The sequence below is a fragment of the Parus major genome, chromosome Z (assembly GCF_001522545.3).
Source record: "Parus major isolate Abel chromosome Z, Parus_major1.1, whole genome shotgun sequence".
In the NCBI taxonomy this organism is placed as follows: domain Eukaryota; kingdom Metazoa; phylum Chordata; class Aves; order Passeriformes; family Paridae; genus Parus; species Parus major.
The window spans coordinates 63,616,386-63,638,527 of NC_031799.1; the positions used below are offsets into that span (position 1 = coordinate 63,616,386).

At 38.4% G+C, this 22,142-nt stretch overlaps 1 protein-coding gene across 1 annotated transcript in view; it reads left to right on the plus strand.

Moving 5' to 3' along the window:
- Positions 1-22,142, plus strand: part of TRPM3 (transient receptor potential cation channel subfamily M member 3) — a 278,883-nt gene that overhangs the window by 247,885 nt on the left and 8,856 nt on the right. The window contains exons 21-24 of the mRNA XM_015614958.3: positions 4,323-4,497; positions 13,567-13,717; positions 14,242-14,441; positions 15,536-15,668. Of these exons, the coding sequence (XP_015470444.1) occupies positions 4,323-4,497; positions 13,567-13,717; positions 14,242-14,441; positions 15,536-15,668 (659 nt within the window). The remainder of the gene's footprint in view (positions 1-4,322; positions 4,498-13,566; positions 13,718-14,241; positions 14,442-15,535; positions 15,669-22,142) is intronic.

Here is a 22,142-nt window from a genome sequence, read left to right on the forward strand (position 1 = left end):
AGACAAAAGCCCCTTGAAGTTTGCTTTAAGTAAAAAATAGCAAACTGAATATTAACTCCTCTAGAAAGAATACTACTGCTGTCTGTTTGCTATGTGATGATAATCAGGAAGTCCAAACAGGCTGTCTGTTGTACTTACCTTGCAATGGTCCTTAAAGAAAGGCTTCATTCATCCTCACCATCATAAGAAAAGGGACCATGGACTACAATATCTCCTTAATATTACATTGGTCACAACAGGCACAGTGAGCAGGTATAAAACTGAAATGCAAAATATACATCCAGTTTGTCTCGGTTTGGAAGACAGGTGTCTGGTAGAGAGGGCAGGAGCCTCCCTTGGAATACACCCTACCCAACAGGGAACCATTGTCTTATCCCCTCAATTTTCCAGCCTTCTCCTGCAAGCCCACAGTGGTGGGTTTGACAAAGAAAGAACAGGTTTGTGGGGAAAAAAGTTAGGGAGAGAGATTGAGGGAAAATATGAAAGTGATATGAAAGTTGATTTGTTATGTCCTGGAAAGCCCTTGCCTCAATAAAGCCTATAGGAGGTTGTCATGAGGTTTTGCAGAGCTCCATAGTGAAAATACTCTGTTGAGTTCTTGTTGGAGGTTCTTGTGAAAAGACATCAGGACCAGAGAAAGGAATATAGATCAAAGGGAAAACACTGCCTTAGCAGGTTTCCTTCCTGCCGCATTTGGACTCTCTTTCTGACAATGGATCTGGTGGTCACTGGGGCTTACAAAATACACAGTGTATAAAACTTCTGAAAAAACAACTACCCTTCTGCTCTGCTTTATTTTCACAGCTACATGCACCAAAATTTTCAGAACTGTGGTGCTAACACAGGCAGCATGAGTAACAGTTCAGTAATAGAGGGGCCACATAAAACAAACTTCTAGTAGTTAGTGTTACAGGTGGCTGATGAGAGCCCAACTCCACCAGCAGTATAAAGAGTGAATTGTTTTTCTTCCAGGTCACACAGAAAGGAAGCAATTAAAATTAACAGCATTTTCATCCATTTGTCACTTTCACATGTGTACAACAAATCAAACCTCATTCCACTTTCTGTGGAAAACAAATGCAGGAAAATCACTTGCCTCTGTGGACTCAGTACCTGCATCAAAGGGTGTTGAATTTAGCTACCTGTTGCTCTGAAGCTCTGGGCAGCAGTTAAAGGAGGCAAATTCTTCTATTGTGTGCCCTCCTGTTGCTTGGTTCTCATCATTTGTCCAGCTTTCCTTGCACTCTCAGCCACTCTGACACATGCCCTTTGCCCACACATGCTGTGCACAACCAGTTTGAGTTACAGAGATCATCCTCTCACATCTATTTTCTGACCAGCTTACTCTGTTGTGCAACTCATGTCCAACTCATGCACTCCCTGGGAGTCGCACCTGCTGACTCCAGGCTGCTCCATGGGCTCACTTGTGTATTTTTGTTTAAATCACGTGTCTCTCTACCTTCTTGTGTTCTGTCTTCCAAATGATGTTGGAAGTTCTGTTCAGCACTATGAAGGATATCACATTGGTTTTACATATTTCTACAGAGTAAGTACATCACAACTGCTGAGGTCCTCAACAGATCATATTTAATGCCCAGGACCTTTTTCTTGAGCTTCCATTGTAAGTTTAAGACTCAGGAAGAAAATGATGGCTTTTTCTATCTTTCCAGTGTTGAGGAGCTTTCTCTTCACCTGCCTCTACACTGCTGTAAAAAGTTTTACCTCTGGCCACTCTGAACAAATATGCAAGTGAGATTAAGCAAGGAGCAGGAATGGGCTTGAGTGGTTTAAATGGAATAGGTTAAAGCAAAAATGAAGATACAAGAAGTAAACTGAATAGCCAAGCTTATTATTATCTACTGATTTCAGTAACATAATAGGCTTGTGCTTTTCTGATTTCTGCACAGTGATGGATTTAATTTCCTTTAGGAAATTTGAGGAAAGAAATGACTGTGGAATGTCAAGAGAGACAGTTATATCAGTTCTTTTAATGTGTGGAAATACCTGCATTTCCTAGCCTTTCTGTAAATACAGAAGTCAAAATACAGCCACCTTCTTAATGAAATTGTACCCCCAAAAAATTGTGTTTGATCACTTGTTTAAGGTGGTTGATGAGTTCTTCAGAATGATTGAAATAGCCTTTGCCTTGCTAAAGCAGGAATTGTAATTTGACACCACAGACCAAACGATCTGATACAATGCTCATTAAAGTCAGTGGAAACTTGTCCATATATTTCATTGTGTTTCAGACAAGTTACTGGGAACTTAGAAGATACCCAGCTGAAGGGGGAGAAAACTAATGAGCATCTTGAATGGAGAACAGCACTAAGAATTTTATTTCTTGTAATATGAGGTGACACCTGTGTGATTCCTGACCAAAAATGCTTGTAACATTTAATACATTGTCTTAAATTGCCTCAAAATACTCATTTTGTTTGTTTCCATGACATTTTAAAATAATTATTACATTACATCATATGAAGTTATACATTGCCATCTGAAATGAATTTGATCAGACAAGAAAGGACGAATCATTTTCTATCTGTAGGTTTGTTCCCTAAAAGCAGTGGAAATGAAACATTATTATTCAGCTTTCCCATTTCAGGATGCTTTCTGAAGTACAATGATCTAGAATTCCTCTTCTTGAGGGAATATTTTTTGGGGAGATTAATACTCTGAATAAAACAGGAATGTTGATGATTGACTTCACTGGGTTTTAATTATTCAAAGCATTTCTTTTCCTCTCGCATGTTCCCAAGGTTTTTTTCTTTCTTTCCTGTTTTTTTCATGAACCTCAAGACTTTTGTTTTTCCCTGGTTTTTTTTCACTTGTCCTTGGCTCCTTCCTTCCATCTTCCTGATTCTCTCTCATCCAACTTCTGCCTGGCTGGTACCTTTTTCCTGCAGTGTCTTTCTGTAAACATGAGCATACCTTTTTCTCTTTGCTACCCCGCAACACGCTTTTCTCTGGTACATGCTTTCCCAGTGTTACTCTGACCTCAGCTTGCTTTAAAATTGAAGAACCCCTGGAGCAGTACCAGATCCATCTGCTGCATGTAGGTCCCTTTTCCAGCAGCTCCTGTCATAAGCAGCCCTGCCCTTGGGCTGCAGCAGGGGCCCTGTGGAGTCATAAGGCCACCAGCTGAGGCGCAGGTTGGTTTCACACCTCTCTTGCAAGGAAGGCTGAATTCAGCTGAGCCAGAAAATGCAGAGACTGGAGGGAATAAAACTCATAAGGTTTAGAGGATTCTTAACTTCATTTTTGTCTAGAGACAAAAGTTATGTCCAGAATTGTGAAGAACAGCTCAGTTGTAACAATTCTAAAGACCTGTCAAGTCTGTAAGTTTTAAAGGGATCTCACCAGCAGCTTTACACAATTCCCAATTTTTTTCACATTCACCTTGGGTTATCTCTGCTCTACCTGCCTGGTGCCCATTGTTCTGCTCCCTTGAGGGCCTTTTCTAGAAAAGTGCTTCTTCTAATCTTCAGATCTATTCAGCATCTTGTAGGATTGCTGTCCCACATTTTTCAGAAATTTTTTTGAATGGATGGGTACTGTTTGCAAGCACTAGTTAATCTTGGGCGTATGCTAATGAGGCCCTCAACAGTGGAGAATAAGAGAGTTCATTGTCTGTTATCTGATGGGGGTTTGTTAATACAGCATTTGTCAGACTCCCCCCACCAAGCAGATTTTTAGCCTGGCCAGTATCACAGCTTTCCTTTCTCACTGGTTACCACCATGGTGTCCCTTATGTTGCAGTCACAGGCTGTTCTGCCACCCGTTCCTCCGTATGTTAGTTGCAGCTCCCTTTGCTCCAAGGTAATGACTACCAGTGAATAAAATTATCCATGTCAGCCCTTTTGCTTATGTACAGTTGCCACTTGGTGCCTATAAACAATACATCATCTCACGACCCTTGCCCAGACCAGGCTGCTGATTCCAGTGAACCTATATATTCTTGTGGAGGCAACTGGTGTGACCAGATGGTACTTTGTATTTTCAAGCCTATTCATAACATTTGAATTGTTCTTAAAAGTGACACTGGGTAAAACCAAGGACACAATAATACCACTTCACTTCTTTGAAAAATATTTTTTTTATGTGTAAATGAGAAAGGCTTTTCAAAATTTGTTTTTGAAAATTCTGTTTCTTGGATTCACAGACTTTTTGTTTTTTTGCAGCACATAATAATAAGAATATGGACAAATGAGTTCCTCTAATTCTTGTCCTTTCTCTCTCTCTCTCTCTCTCTCTCTCTCTCTCTCTCTCTCTCTCTCTCTCTCTCTTTCTCTTTCTTTCCTTTTTCCTGTCATTACGTTCAGATGATAGACATGATGTACTTTGTCATCATCATGTTGGTGGTTCTGATGAGCTTTGGTGTGGCAAGACAGGCAATTCTCTTCCCCAATGAGGAGCCTTCGTGGAAGCTGGCGAAAAACATTTTTTACATGCCTTACTGGATGATCTATGGGGAAGTGTTTGCAGACCAGATAGACCGTAAGCAAGTTTATGATTCTCATACTCCACAGTCAGGTATCCAGCTTTGATTAGACGATGTCCTGTTAGATCATGTGTGTTTGCTCAATAAATGGCTCTGGATAGAGGAACTTACTCAACACAGAAAATGGTTGCAAAAGTATTTTTTCAGCTAATATTGAGGTGTTCATATGCTTCTGGCATCACTTTGCAATCATTTAACTGGAAATCCGTAATGCTAAATTATGCTAAATTATCATGTGTGTAGAAAAGGTTATAAATGTGTCCTTTTTACCAACTTGGTGTCAAGAATCCCTTTCCAGGTATCCAGCATGAATTTGGGGGTATACCTGGGACACAAAATATCAGTTATTTTTTCTCATCCTTTAGTTTATTTTTTGACCTAAATACTTTTTATCTAACTTCATATTGAGCATCATGTCTAATAATAGAGGGTTAGATCTTTCAGCTCCTGTACTTCATGGGGAATCTAATCTGATGAGTTTTCTTTTCTGTTACCTTCTAAGTGCCATATTTAAGCTAAACCCTGTGATGCAATTCTTTGGGTCTAATAATTTGATCCATTTTTAGAATATTGCTGCATTTACTTTTAGAAGGAAAGACTGTGCATGTACCATTGCAAACAGGAAAAGAGCCAGCATGAAATACATTATCTCCTCAGGAATCATTGGGTAGCTGATCAGGAAAATGATGGTTTTCTGTTTAGATTAAATCTCATGGTACCACTCTTTGCATTACCACCAAATGAGAGAGCTGGTCATGAGAAATGATGCAGTAGATGACCAGACTAAGAAAACTAACAAACAATGTCATCTTTTGCAACTACTGTCATGTAACTGATGTTCATCACTCTTACTTAACTACGTCTGAGTCTTGGCAGCGTTTGGAAGTCACTACCTTTTCCAGTGGAAGATGGCTTCCATTAAAGCTCTCTAGGATATTTCATTTTATTCTATGTACCATCTTAGGAGAGAGCAGAATGTTCAAAATTTATTTGCTGTTTGTTCCATATTGACAAAGTTTGAATGAAAAAAAAAAAAATTACTTTTCCTGAGCTGATTAAAAGTAGTAAATACCTATATCACAAATAATGCCCCCAATTGAATATAGTTTCAGATAGATAGATGTAAGCATATCCCACAGCAGATATTTCAGCAGTTTCATGTTAATTTCTTCTTCCTGGCTAACACAGAATCATTATCATGGATACAGGTGAAACCTCCTTTTTTACCTTTGCTTCCCTACTTGGTTTTCAGAGTCAGCATGGCATGCAAGGAAGTAAGCAAATACCTATAAAAAAATTCTCACCATGTTTCACTTTTTACCCAATTCCCTCATTTTTATCTTTTTCCCTTTTATTTTTAAAAATTCATTAATTCCAAAGGTGTAATAGTTGGGGATATAAAACTTTGTCTTGCTCTGAAAGCATATTTTAGAGGGCTAAAAACCATTAAATTAAAACTTTCTTCTACAGGCAGAATTATGTCTGTCCCTCTACAAGTGGCCATTTATTGATATTGTACTGAGTAACTACCAGAGTGCAACAAAAGTGGCAACTGCTGAATAAAGTGTTCTTGGTTTTTTTTAAATGAAGGTCTGATTACAGTTTAGAACTTGTAAACCTAAACTGGAGGGTGTTTAAGTGTGAAAACAGGGTGGCATGCTGCACACCCTTGCATAAGGGTTTGTGTTATTTAGATGCACAACATTTAAATCCTACAAAAAGATGCAGAGTAATTAATTCTGAAGCAAAACTCCTGGCAGCTTAAACTCCACCATTAAATATAGACAAATTGTTTTTCTGCCTGTGTCAAGGAAACTTGGAGTTGCAGCAAAAGTAATGATGTCAAAATGAAAAGCAGCACCTACTTCCTCCTTCCTGAGGGGCAGATGATGCAGGGAATTAGCCACTCTTCCAGCACAAAATATGTAGAGTATGTCATGTCTGTCTGGTGCTCAGTTGCCTCAAAGATGTTATCTGTGGAATAGACTGGGAGCATGACCAATGGTTGGTGATGATGTTATACAATCTAAATGACCCAGTGGATATCCAGAAGGTTTTACTAGTACTCTCACGTTTTTTACTATTTAAACATTTGCTGTTATTTGTATTTTCCATGTTGTTTTAAGCTAAAACAGCCACTGTACTCACGTTAAAGTGCTACAGTGTTTGTACAATCTCAATGTAACATTCTAAAATTGTTATGCTACATTTAAAATGCAATTTAACTTTATGGCTTAGAGCACATTCTGTTTTAATCAGTATTATTTTAACAAAAAAAAAGGATTGCTTTGTGATTTTGTTCATATTTGGTTGTTTAATATTGTTACATTATTAGCAAGCTTGGGTTTCAGCGAAAGTGCTGATCATGGAAAAGCATGTTGATTTGAGCCACTGTCCTGGAAATCATCCTGGTATCTGAGAATGTACTAAAAAATAGGCAACTCTAACATTTCTAATTTAGTTTATTCTCAGAAAAAAAATTATCTATTTAATTAATTATTTTTATTGTATTTGTGAAGCATGCCATTTAGGCTGACCAGGTATTGTATCTGGATCCCTCTCATCAGCTGGCAGCCTTTTCATCCAGTGGGTCTACTCTGATTTTTATTTCAACACACTGCTAAATGCGTTGCTCTAGAACAGTGCATATTTAGATTTTTTTTTCCCTTAATTTCTGTATTCATATAATTTTTTAAGGAAAATCATGTTAGCTGGAGTATGTGTTAGTGTCCTGTTGGTATGTTAGTATGTGATCTCATCTTCAACTCAGAAGTGAGGACATCCTCACTTCTGGGATTATGAATACATTATTCAGTGGTGGTGTTCACTATCAGTGATGTCTGTAACTACTACATGCCTACAAGTTTCTGTCTAAGAATCAGTTGTAAAGTGGGGGGAAGGAGAGTAAATCTTTCAGCTCTGTGTTCAAATTTTCAGGTAAAGTCAACAAAACCAGCGAAACCGCTCTCTAAGTAGCTCCTCCCTGACTGACAGTTCATCATAATATGACCACTAAAAAAATCTATAAAACCATGTCATATTAAGCAGGTCTTTCATACAAAAAGATGTTGAACTAGAATGGCCAGCTTCAGTAATTCTTAGATGAAGAAGAGTTTGACAAGTGAAAATGATTGAATATGCCTAAAACATGCTGGGGGAGGAACCACAGACAGTAACATGTGGAAGAGTGACTGCTGCTAGCAAAAGAGATATCCTGGGTTCCTGGTGCTCTTTCAGTCACAGATACCCATTAAGTCCACAGCCCAGCTCCATATGGGCTTTGGGAATGAGAAACTATGAAAAACAGACTTTACTATCACAGTGCAATCATAATGGTCTTCCTTTAGGTCTTTGAGCAGGAAATTATCTATGATCATTAATATGATCTGTAAACAAAGGAGGTTTATGATTAGACCATACTGTTCCCTCAACTATATCCAGATGTTTAGCTAATTCTTTTTTAGTTGATCTGACACGGACAGAAGGTTTCACATACCATGTTGTCTACTTGGGAAGTTTCAGCAATTACATGAAAGTCTTTGGAAGTATGTAAAGACCAAGGAATAGTCAAGCTACTTCATGGAAAAGTCCAACCAGTCAAAATATCAGTCCAGGTGAAACATCAATAATGACTGAAACCACCATGAGCTACTGAGTTTTGACTTGGGCCTAGGAAACCCCAGTTAGCAAATGTTGGAATGCAGATAAAGGCTTAGACCGGAGAATTGAAAGCAGGCAGTAAGCTAATCAAATTTATGAATTATTTAAAGATCATGAAATGAAAAATTAATGTATTTTAGGAAAGGAATAATAATAAGAGTTTGATAAATTGAAAAAAAAATTAGAATTATATCAATTATGTAGTTAAGTAAAGATATATTATTATCCATTGCTAGCTGAGGGAGGAAGGAGAATCTGAATTAGAGAGCTGGTGATGGGACATGCAACTGTTTCACTTTGAGGCTGTCTTTCCTAATCCATCTGAGCCTTGTGCTGCCCAATGGGATCCATGAGGCAGCAGCCAGCCGTGTAGCTGCTTTAGTAGTGCCTGTCCAGAAGTGGATTTCCCACAAACGCGGTAAAATCTCTCCCTCAGTTCACCACATATTGGCATTTGTGTGGGCAGTTTTAGCCAGGAAAATTCATAGCACAGTTCTCACCTGTAAAGAACTTTGTCTTCACTTTAAAAACCTATCCACCCCTCCAGAATACTATGGATACTGAAGGATATAAGAAACACCGAAGACGAAAGGTGAGTTTGTTAGTAAAAAACATGTAGATAGAGAAAATAAATGCCAGCTTGGGAAATGGCAGTCATCTGTAGAAAATGAACATCAGAGCTCACATTTTCCTTTCTTCAGAAGGCTAAGCAACTGAACCTGCTCCTAGTCAACATGGCTTTTAGGAAGTTTTTCAGATTTTCCTGGTGTCTCACAGGCTGGATTTCCATCTGGATTTTCTTAACAGCTGACAGAACTTCACGTGCCATCTGGAATCTGAAGATCAGTCTGAGTTGTGTTTGTTTCTTGTGTTTATTTCTGGTTTGGAAAAACCTACCTAGTTTAAGAGAAAAGGATGGGACTCTTTCAGTTGTATTAGAGGATTATCAAGTAACCAGAATGCAATTGTTTCAGAAGATGAGAGACCATTATACACAGGTTTTAACTGTTTAATGAACTTCAGAGGAAACTATAATTGCTACAAAAAACTTTTAAAAAATTCTTTAAATTTCTTAATCTGTTAGATTTAAGTTTTATAGTTCTTGAAAATTTTTTATTACAAATGAAAGTTATATACTAAGCTCTTCATGACTTTACAGGTTGCATGCTTCTCATGACTAGTAGGAGCTTCCTGTCGAGCCTCCTTTCGAGGACTGTCATTTGCATGGACCATTCTGGAATTAGAACAAACAGAACAGCTCTGTACAAAACAAGAATAAATCATACCTGTGGCAATGCTTTTAACGTTGTTAGACAAAGGTAGTGGATAAACTTTTTGTGCAGACTAGAAAAGACTTTGAAATTCTTTCTGGGCTGGAATGCAGCAATATTCCCATATCTAGCACTCCTGATGTTGTAATTTGGATTCTATTTTGTTGGTCATTTTTAATGGGAGAAGGAGGAAAATAGGAGGAGGAAGAAAGCACTAGAGTGAACAAGAAAAATACAGGGATTTACTGAAAATTGTTGTTAAAATACCAGCAGATTGAAGAGAACCTTCAAAGTTATGTTTAATGTGGCCTAGGGTGAAAGCAACGTGGAAGGTCAGGATGCTGTAAAGAAACTCTCTTAAAATAATGTGTCACTGTTCAATTCCCTGGATGTTTCTACTGATGAACAGGAACTTACAAAGAGTCATTCTTTGATATTCAAGGTAAACAGATTTTAATATTTTCTCCATCAGTGAAGAAGAGAACAACTTTAGGAAGCCTGCTTAATATTTTTGGTAGGGGGAAGTTTTCAGTATTTACCAGCTTGGTAAGCTGGTAATGTTGCTTAGACATTTCATTCAGAAATTATAAAACACTTTCACATCCTTTGGGTTCCTTTTGGGTCAAAATTGGAAGGTGCCTATATACTCATAAATAGGATGATGAAAGTGCATTAAAAATATCCAGACTTGAATTTAAAAAAAGAAAAAAAAAAAAAAAAAGAAAAAAAAAAGTTATTTTTTGTTGTTTGGTTGCACTTTTTTGTCTCAAATTTATTTAGAACTATGAACATAGGAAAGCATTCCTCAGTTTCTTGTGATTTCAAACAAATCAGGTGTTATTGTAAAAGTGGTATCCATTTTTATAGAAGTTTTCATCAAAGGCAAAAGTTATTCAGTGGCAGAGCTGTTCAGAGACTTTTCCCTCTTCATTATTTCCCACACCTGCTTTGAAAGGATGCAGCTGGGGGAAGAGTCATCATGCAGAGACCCACAAGCATCCTTTGCCATCCACCCAGCACACAGTAAAAGTGAGCAGTACCCATGTCATGACAGTAATTACATCAGGGAAACTAATTCTTCCTGAGCTCTGTCTCCACGTCAGGCCTGACACCCACAGAGGCTTGAGTTACTGTTGGTTTTTTTGCAACTATTTCCTGGACAGGAAAGAGGAAGGGTTAGATATGTAGCAGGAAAGGCCCAGCAGGAAACTGTAAGTGGGAGTCAGGAAGGAAAAATAAGCATGGAAAGAGATTGTGAAAGAGGAAACAAAGGATGCAAAAAGTATGTACTGCTACGGGTGTCAGGATGCAATGTTAGGAAGCTGAGTGGAGTCAATTCGTATAATTGAAATTAAAACTCCAACCATTTATAGTTTTCTAAAGCCTAAGTTTAGGACATAATGCCTGAACTTTATCCAGTGGCCTGTAGGTATCAGAGTTGTTGGCTTTTTCAGTTACCCAAGATTGGCATATTGTTATACTAATAGAATTTTCTTCAGTAAAGCATTTCACTACAATTAAGTGTTCTGTGGCTTGTGTTAGAGTAGGGCTATAATGTAAAACAGATAAGTCAAGTTTGCATACATGTTAATATTGTGCTTTGAAATACATTGCAATATATTACTGCACATATTAGAAAAATTACTTCATTTCTCGAAAAATAATTAAATGTTCAAATGATGTTACACATGAGGGGCAGCACATGTTCCTCAGCGGTGAGGCACAGCACACACCTTTTAATTAATAGTGGGGGAAAAAAATCTTTGAAAATTAATGTCACAGTTTAAAGATGAAAGAAGTTCAGTGATGTGATGTGCCATGGAACACAGACTTCTGCATTTTTGGACACATGTCGTACATTTTCTTATGCAGCTGAAGATGTGACTATTAAACTTATGGTGGCTTAGCTCTCCATAAATAAGGCAAGAAATGAGTATTCCCGAGTTATTTAAAAACTGTACCCACAACAGAACATTTGAAAGAGGAAAACTTTTGCAAAGCTTTAGGACAAGCTGTACCACAACAGGTGTATAGAATAGACTGTGGGAACATGTCTGCATAGGAAATCTAATTTGGCCATTACTGACTGGCATAAACCAACAGAGATTACCCAATTGTAAGCAAGTAGAGCTGAAGAAGTATTTTTTGTCTTCTTAACTGATTTTTTTTTTCAGATTAAATTCTATGTTTATTTAGAAAAAAAAAAAAAAGGGATAATAGAATCGGAACCGGAATTAGAGCTGAGTTTTTGATCTCATTTATCTAAGGTTTGAAAAATGCTTTTCAAATTTTTTCCGTTTACTTGAAAAGATAATATTTGTTCTGTTTTCAGCACAAAAAAGGACAACAGGTTTCATCAACTGATACTGTGATTGTTCCATCACTGGTGAAATCATGATGGGTTTTGGTACTTTGTTGTATTGGACTTTGTACATCTGACTCAATAAATGAGCAAGTTAATGTTTCCACACAAACAGATGTAAGTTTCATATTGAGTGTTGATAGTAAGAGGTGTTGAATGGTGCAGTTTCTGCTGGTGAAGGCTAAGAGCAGAGAGGCCTGCACTCACAGCACCTCACTGGCGGTATTTTGAACGTCTAAACGAAACTGCTGCTTGGAGCATTGTGGAAATAGCACTGCCTTAAAATGATCTGCAAAGTGATCCTTACTGAGAAATGAAGAATTTCATAGTCTCAGCCTGCTTCAGTAATAAAATGTGTTTTTGTAAATAGGAAAGACTGGTAACACCATATGTCCAAACACAATGGAGCTGCTGGTAAAAAGCAGTGCTGCTTGTATTGATTTTGTAACTTATTTTGCAGTGAGTTGAATATTTTTGGAGAGGACATGTGGTCTTTTATCCCATGTGGCTACAATATTTCTGTGTGTAATAGGCTAGGCTCTAATTGTAGTGCCCAAAACAAAGTACCACAATCACACATAATGTAATATGATTGCCAGTACAGGCATCCACAAGTGAATGTCAAGCTCAGTGAATCGAGTTCAGAAGATCTTTTTTGAGAAGATACAGTGCTTGGTACTGGAAATATGGATTTGTTGCCATACAATGACATTTTATATGTGGCATGAGCAAACTTCATTTTTAATGAAGTCAGTACAAAACCCCCATGGATATCACCAGGAACTGAGCCAATACTGAGCACTTTGGAAACGCCTAACTTAAACTTCTTTTTGATAGAGGTGAGGGGAAGCTAGCTGTAGTGCTGGGCAAAATGTGCTAAGATGGTTTGTATATGTAAGCTGCTGTTTCCATGATTTTCTTGAGGAGCTGATTATGGAGATACATAGCGCCACGAGGACTGAAGCTAGAGAGACATAAACTGAACCCATGCTTCCAAAAGCAGATTACCCATCACTGAACATGAAAACATATTAAAACACAAGCAGAAGAAACTATTTCACCATGTTTTCCCTGCCCTTGCTTCAGTTCTACAGCATTAATCTCGAGAACATTTTGATTCCAATGCATTTGCAGAAGAAACAGGTGGCATCTCTGCTGCATACATGTCCCTGTACCTGGTACAGTAAAGACTTGATATTCTTCCCCACTGTTTCCAGGCATGCAGTCAAGAGTCCTTAATAGCAGAAAGTTATTATGAGTATGTCCTAGAGAGGCTTGAGACAGTGTAGTGCACAGCAATAAACTTCTACTCTTTAATTTACTTCCATGGACTTCATTTTCTTTATTTATCACGTCCTTCTCGATCAATAAAAAAGACAAGGTTTTCACCATTAAAGAAATAATATGTAAGCATTTCTGTAGGATTAATCAATTCATTAATTTCATTTTCACAGCCACTAATTACCACCAGACTACCATATTATTTTGCATTATGTATGCAAACAGGCAGCTTACTGACACCACACGTGTCCTGAGAGAAATATCTCGATACCCACAGCACAAAAAATGCACAATAACAAGAACTGCAGCCCATAAAATCTGAGATACCAAGCATAAACTTCTGAGGGAAAAATGTCAATGCCATTGTAATTTGGAAGATGTTGCCTTGACAGGCAGGCCATTATAAATATTTAAGTATTTCTGCAAAAACTACTGAAAAAATAAGATTCATTCTCATTTTCCTTTTTTTTGTTTCTAAATTTTGTTCCCAGCACCTTGTGGTCAAAATGAAACCCGAGAAGATGGCAAAATAATCCAGCTACCTCCCTGCAAGACAGGAGCATGGATCGTTCCTGCCATCATGGCCTGCTACCTCTTGGTAGCAAACATCCTTTTGGTGAATCTCCTCATTGCGGTTTTCAAGTGAGTGACACATCGCAAAGTACAGACTTGGGGAGGATTCATATTGTTCACAGTCTACAAAGACTGCTGAGCTTTGGCTGAGAGACATTTTCCAAGGATGTAAGGGGGAGAGGTTTGTCTCCAGGAAACAAGGGAAATGCCAAGTTTTTCACATTGTGCTCATTTCCAAGGACAGATACCTAATGGGAAGCGGGGAAAAGAAGCCAAATAAGGTTCAATTATGGCATCATTCATTCCCAATAGGGAAAACAAGAGTAAAAACATTTCTCCATCTCAGTGGGTTTTGGTACGTGGGTTGTGCAGCACAGACATTTACAGTCATAAGATACTTCAAAAAGGCTTATTATCACTGTGCTTTGCCCAGGCACAAACTTACTCTTTTGTTCTGTTTCCTGTTTTTGTGACAAGGAAACATTTGCCAGTGTTATTTAAATGTATCTAGTTATGATGCTGTCATATCATCTTTGGCAAAGCACCCAAAACCATTTTCAGTCTGATGTTATTTTCCTCTTCTTGCCTTCTAGCAACACATTTTTCGAAGTAAAATCTATATCAAACCAAGTTTGGAAGTTTCAAAGGTACCAGCTTATCATGACATTCCATGAAAGACCTGTTCTCCCACCACCTCTGATCATTTTCAGCCACATGACGATGATATTTCAACACCTCTGCTGCAGATGGAGGAAGCATGAAAGTGACCCGGACGAGAGAGACTATGGATTGAGTAAGACTCAGATAATGCACAGAGGGGACTTTACAATGCCTTTCATAGTGTCTAGTGGTTGACATGCATGAAGTCCATGTCCAGCACCTTGATAATCTTCCCAGAAAAGTAACACCTTTTACCTGCAAAAACTTTACCTGAACAAGTTAATTTTACTTGATTTGCCAAACCCTTCATTCTCCCCGCAATGTTAGGAAGGCTGTGTTTTTCTGGAACTTTTTTGGGGGTTGTTGCCCTGTTTGTTCCTTCAAAGCTTGGGGTTACTATAGGTCTGCTATTGCTGGAATACTTCTCACTCCATCACACTTTCGGCTTTATTTTTGAAAATACAGAGCAAACAGCACATACTTCCCCTGAGCGCTCTTTTTGCCTAGATAAGCTTAGAGATGGTAGAAGACAATTTTGTATACACAGTCTCTCTTTGACTCTGACTCAAACTGGAGAAGTAGGTCCTCAACATGCTTTAAATGAAGTCCCACAACCATGATGGAAAACCTGACAGATTATTTTGATAACGCTTTCCTCATCTCTATCTGATTCTTCAAGGCAGAATATCTCCACCTTGCCCAATGTACATGCCAGAGGCAGGGAGCTAAGGGATGTGTATCTCTTCTCAGCATTAGCCAATGCCACAGCCCACTTCTCTGTGAGGAGGGAGCAGGAGTCACGTGTGGCACTGCAGATGCAACCAGACAGCTCTCCTCCCACTCCCATCACACTGCTGCCTGCAGATGTCTATTCTTGCCACGTGGGACAGACCCCTGTACCCTCAGACTCTTTCCTAGTAGTCTGCTAATCTCATTATCCATCTCTTAGGTTACAGGTGAGCTTTGGCTTTCACCAGCTGTTCAGGATCTGACCAGCAGCTGTGTTTAGATCTCATGTAATCAAAATATATTCACGTTTGCTCAGCATTTGCCTGCTTAAGTGCTTCTGTCTCCAGAAGCATATATAACTAAAGCCAGTAATTCAGTAATTAACAGTATTTTTCTGCTTTCATTTCAAAATGTCACATACTTGTTCTTGAAAGTTTCGTCCATGAGTTTCACATTCTAATATTTGCCAAATTTGTATTTCTCAATTTTTTTCCACAGAACTTTTCATAACTGAGGACGAATTGAAAAAGGTCCATGACTTTGAGGAGCAGTGCATAGAGGAGTATTTCAGAGAAAAGGATGACAGATTCAACTCTTCCAATGATGAAAGAATCCGTGTCACTTCAGAAAGGTGTGCTTTTTTTTCCTATAAGTTGATCTGGAAATGTGTGTCTGCCACCAGTTTCATTCTTTCATTTTTTCTTGGAAAAGAGAACAAAGTAGTTGTGGTAAGTCTTAATTAAAAAGTAAAGCTATAAAAAGTGGTGAGTTTATTTTCTCTTTTTCTGTTTGGCTTTTTTTTTTTTTTTTTTTTTTTTTCTGCTAAAGAAAATGTGTTGATGCCCAGGCTAAATGGGGCTCTGAGGAACCTGTTCTACGGAGAGATGTCCCTGCCCATGGCAGAAGGGTTGTAACAGAATTATCTTTAAGGTCTCTTCCAACCCACATTATTGTATAAGTTTTTTAAAAGGCATCTTTTATCCAGTTGTATTAAAGTGTAACCAATGCAGTGAGAGGCACAAATTATGCTTGCATTTCAGTTCTTTAAGCAGAATTCCAGGGCACTAGTAGTTAGAACAAAATGGAAGAGTAACTTAGAGTTCCTCAATGAAAACCATGACTTTAGGGTTTATCTGTGATCCATTCAGCTAAGAAACATATAAATAAATAAAGATAAATAAACATATAGATAAAGAAGCCTTGTTTCAGGATAGCCTGGCTAGATAAACTAGTTTCATTTGGGCAAATAGCACATGGATTTTAAATGAAACAAGACATTTCACCTACAGCAATGCACAGAGGAAAAAAGGAATTTTGGTGGTCAGAGAAGGAAGAGTTATGTTTGAAGACCTGTAAATAAGAAATAACCTAGCTAGGTCCTCCCCTGCATCATACAAGTGCTGTAAGTCCTTGAAAATTAAAACAGACCAGTCTGACTTTTTATTCTGTGCTGGCCCTGTTTTATAGGGAAAAGAGCCCTTATCTCTAATTTAAATTAAAATCTTAAAGCACCTTTGAATGAAGCTCATGAATATGAGCCCTAAATGAAGACAAACACCTGAGCCTAACAGAGAAATAGCTATTTAAAAATCAATTTACCTTAGCCAATAGTTTAATGTGGAGACTAGATTGCCCCAGCTCTCTAAGAGATAACCAGTCAGTGACCCTGTGGGCTACTGAGGTCACTCCCAAGCCCAAGCACTGGGACTGATAGGACTAATAGGACTTTAAGCCATGACATCCCAGCTGAATGCAGTTCTTATTTCATAATGGGTCTGAAAAATATTTAAAGGAGGAATCAGGGCTATCTGAGTATCACAAATAACACATTTTAGAAAGAGGATGCCTGGGTCTTTATTTTTCCTGTAGTCATGGCCAAGCCCTCTTAAATCTAAAACGTTTGTCTTGATTCCAGCCAGGACAGGGTTAATTTTTGCAGTAGCCAGGAGAGGGTGGGAGGACCCTGAGGTTGTTTGATAGCACCTTATGTCATTGGCAGGGGCAGGGGAAAGGGACTCTTGCTTCTGAGGAGGAGGGATTCCTTCTGGTTGAGAAAACATGATGGAAGGAACAGTCTGGTATTATTGTCAGGGCCTTTTTACTGTAAATAATTTCTTCTGCTGCTGCTTCTTCTCCTTCTCCTTCTTCTCCTCCTTCTCATTACACCTTTTGTTGTAATTTTCTTATTGTTACTATTTATTCTCATTTCACTGCTATTTCCAGTAAGTTGTTCTTATCTCAAACTTTGCCTTTTGGGCCTCCAATTGAAGCAGGGAAGTGGCAGCATGGTTTCTAAACTGGAGAATACCATTCCTAAGCCATGACAACACTATTTTTTTTTTTATTTTTTTTTTTTTTTTTGGTAACCTGTGGACCTGTATTCAAATATATAAAATCCATATTTGCACTTTAGAGTTTCTTGAGTTATAAGTGCACAAGTAACAAAATGCAGAGCAAAGAAAGCAGAGAAGATATGAGACTACAGTTTCACTTCCAAGACCAGTCATTACTCTGGAGTAGTAGATGAAGTGTAACACCCATGTTAAAGGCATGAGATACCAGTTTAGTTATCTGTCCAATTAAGTCAGCTTTATGTGGTGTAAAATTGAACCAGAGAAGCCTGCTAATGTGAGTGAAACTCTTCCTAAAGACTTCTCATGTGCAATAACCTAAACATGCTGTTAGGCTCAAGAATAAAGGGTTGGGACAAGCCTATGTGACTGCACCTGGATCTGGACCAGTCACAGCCTTCCCTCACCTCTGTGCATATGTGATAATGCTCCCCTCTGCTTGAGCAGCTCTGCTTGCAGCTGGGTTCATCAGAGTGCTCCAGGACCTGCTAGGAGGAGGAACAGCTACACACTCTGCATACACAGCCCAGTACCTGGAATCAGGAGTAGGGGGCTAAGACTGGAAGGGAAATATAAGATGAGAACAGTCTTTCTTTGAGCCTCAGTGGGTCACAGAAACAGGTTAGGGGCTCGGGAAATCAAGAAGAGATCTTGTTTATTGATGCATTGACCTGGGTGTCAATTAATTATTACAGCTATGCAGTCAGTGGCTGTGCTGGGGTAGGATGATGATTTGTCTGACTCACCTGCAAAAAGCTTCAGTTTACACTGACCTTGGAATAGTCCACCCTGGCATTCTGTGTGCCTATCTCAGTTCAGGAATCTCCTTACTTCTCTTGTAACAAGGGACACCACAGACAGAATCTCTCCTTTACTTGATCACTTCACATTCAGAAACTGAAAGCATAGAGCAATACTTGATGTTTGTCTTTCCTTAACTTCAAGTACTAAGCAACTCAGAGGAGAAGCTGTTGCTGGGAGAGTGGGAACTACAGACAAAGCTTATTAAAGAAGCCCTGCTTTTTCTGACTTCTGACTCTGATGGGAGGAAAGAACTCCACTGTGTATTTAAACTCCTTCACAGAAAGGGGTCTAAATGAAGGTCAGTCCTTCCTTAGCCTCAGATTTTAGCAAGAGTTTAAATTTAAAGAATCACTTTGCCTGGCAAGTTCTAATGATGGCAAATCAGATATACTTACATAAAAAATAATTACTTATTAAACAGACAAAAGATAATAGATGAAAAATCTTAATCAGAATTAGTTACTCCACAGTATATAATTAAAACACTACTAGTAGATTACAGCATGAAACCATGCACTGTATCAAAGTACCTATATTAAAGCTAGCAAAAGAAACAGTATTGATTAGGAGTCGAATGTAACTTACCACCAAAATGATGATAATGGACACAAATACTTTCACTTAACCCCTGAGGAATAACAACAAAGTAGGTTCCTACTAACAGGAGAAACTCCACACATTTCCAGGAAAATGCATACAAGATTTCTACTTGGTGAAGGTTTTGTGTGGCATTGTCAGTTGTAAAGTGAGTGGCTGTCTGTCAGAAACTCAGCCTATCTTGCCAGATCTCACTTCAACAGTAAGAATTTTATGGGCAGTTGGGAGATGCCAGACCAGTGACCATGGCACCAAAATCACTCAGTGATTATGCATGATAATACACCATGATATACAAGACAGTTTGTCCCGTTTGATTTATCTGACTGGTTAAATAAAAGATAAGCTCTTGTGGAGGGTGAGATGCTCTGCTACAGTAGCCCACTAGCTGGGATCTTACACAAGCATGTGGAACTAGCATCAGGTTACTGATACATATCCGACGTAAATTATGGACTGACTGGAAAAATATAAAGCATTACAAGGCAGTAAGGTGTTTCCATTGAATGCATTTATCAGAGCATGCATGGTGAAACTCCTGGAGATCTGTGAGGAAAGCTAAGCTGGACAAATTCACTTCACTGCAGTGGAAGAATCACAACATTTTGTGGAGAATCTTCCTTTCTAATCAGTGTATTACATCTTGACCACTACAAAGATGTGTGTAATATGATCAAAAAAGACCACTATTTTTCTTGATCTGGCGTGAAGCCACTGAAACAATCACTTTAGTAAACATTTGTTCCATGTGAGCAGGTTTCAACTCTTTCATATCTGTGAAAAACCTCACGCTGATTTAAAAAGGACCAGGGTCACTTCATAACAGTATTTGAAAAGCAGATAAGCTGGTTAGAGCAGATATTATTATGTCATCTTTGGTACTCTCTGGTATCCATTAGTACAGCACTTTATAATCTGCAGTGCAATTATATGTACAGCATCCCTGTCGGTGATGACATAGCTATTATCTTGATTTCAGAGCTGTCAGGCTGAAGTGCACAGAAATAGTATTATGTTGGTACAAAGGACTGACCCTACCAGATCCACCCACACATGAAATAGACAGACGAAAGGTCTGTGATTCTGGTGGCATTTCTCTGTGGTCATAAAGGGTTAAGTGGTCTTAGACTCCAGTAGCCTAAGTGGTCTTAAGCTCATGCAGCCATGACAACCCAATTTCCTTTGCCAGGAAAAATCTCTGCACCCTGGAAAACTGGCTGGCTGCTTGCATCATCACTGCTTTACCAAAAGATGTCAGGCAAAGTACCCTGTTACATGCTTGGGAACTGCTGTCTATGTTTTATTTAAATAAAAACATTCCGCAGTCACCTACCACAAGCTCTGTGGTATGTCCGTAAGTGACTTTCATGTCAACGGTCTTTGTGGCTGTTGAAAAGGATTTTGAAGTATGAATGATGTCTTAGAAATGGATCTAGGTCAACAAAGAGGCTTGTGAACCTAATTTTAGCATGTAATTAAGAGGTCTACTTCTGAGAAGAGTGCCTTACTCCCATTAAAGAATTATTCTAAATAAATTATTGATGAACTAACGTGCAAAGGTTAAAAATAAATAAACCAAAATTAATGCCAGCAAAAGTCATCATCTCCCAAGCCATAATTAAAAAGTCTTATTGCAAGTAATATAAAATCCTTGCCAGGTTCTGAATTCTGACCTCATTACTGAATATTGTCCTGGTAAAGCCCACATTGGTTTCACTATTAGAAATTTTTGAGCTTCAGCAGCACACCTTGATGCTTGTTTTACATGTAGCCTCCTGTTTTTCTCTTCTCATTCTGTTAGCATCGTTTGGCACTTTCTAATACATTGAGTAAGTCTTGCTGCAATGAAAAGCAGAGGTGCAAAGAGAACATCATTGATGGATATTGTCAGACTTGCTAAAAGGTTTATACTTGTTCCTGAATACACACGGAGAAAAAAAAAAAATCCTAAACAAAACTTGGGCATTCTTATTTTAAAATTGGGCTTTAATTCAAAACTATTCCTAAAGGAAGTACAGGTCAGTCTGTCTATTCACTGAGTGCAAGAGTATTTTCCCAAGAATATGGTAAAATAGAAAAATTCACTTACTAAAACATTTTAAGGACCAGATTATGGCTATATTTCTCCAGACCATATCCTCCTATGTCCACAGTGTTTGGCCGATGTGATTTTATCATGTTTCTAATAGGTTCTCTCCTAGAACATGGTGTTGTTCTATATGATGAATGATTACAGAACTGAACATCAAATTAGTACAAGAGAATATCACTAATAGAATAAATATTTGTTAAACATTCTGGAGTAGCCATATGCAATCTATATAACTAAGGATGACTAAGCTAATATCTTCGGGGTTGGAGGAGACCATCATCTTTCCAGCTTTTGTTTTGTGAATAAAATTCCATAGTCAGGGCTCATGAAGTGTAAACACATGTATGTATTTTTCAGTTACCTGTGCACATCTCTGGTTACCCCTGGTTTCCAAACCCAGACTGCTCTGTGCTTATCTTGCTACATTTCTCTATAAATTTTCAACTATCAATGCAATCACATTTGTCATCAGTTCCATAGCAACCAACAGACCACGTAGCTCAAAAGTCTCTATTTGCCTTGTCTGACGCTCTGTGCCACTGACAGTAGCTGCTAGATCACATTCAGGGAAGGCAGAACAGATACATGAACACCTACCAGCGAGGTATTATTCCAGGTTCTCCTTGGGATGCATTAGTCATGTTCAGTAGCATTGCGTAGCCTTCACGTGAATGCAAGACACAAAACTTACCTCACTATGGACAGATCCTCTCATAAACCAACTGCTATGTTTGTATAAGAAATTATTTCACTTGTGTACAGTTGTCAAAGCAGGAAAGAAAAAGCAAATCAATAGCAAGAACAATAACAAAACAGCAAGACCACAACCAGATTATCCAGTTAGCTATAAAGAATGTTATAAATTCACTCCAATTCTTGGTAACTGTTGCTGGGGTGAAAGGTTTTTTGTGGGACGTAATCTGAGCCATAATTGTCCAGTGAAATCCAGTAAATTTTTTCCACATGTCTGACAGCCCTAAAACTGCGATGTTTTATCTGGTCATCATCTTGGAGCAGTTGTTACAGAATGTGAATGTGGTGTGAAGGATTCAATTATTGGCTAATAAATGTTTCAAAAGTATAATTGCTTTTATAAAATAGCAGTTCACATGAGTGAAAATTCAACTGCTTCCCATATAAACTGCTCTCACTGTGGAATTACATCCTGTACTTGCAATAACATTAATCTGTTTTGTTGGAGAAGCTGGTAGAACTAGAAACAGACTGGTGCCTAAATGATAATGAGTAGAATGAGATTCCT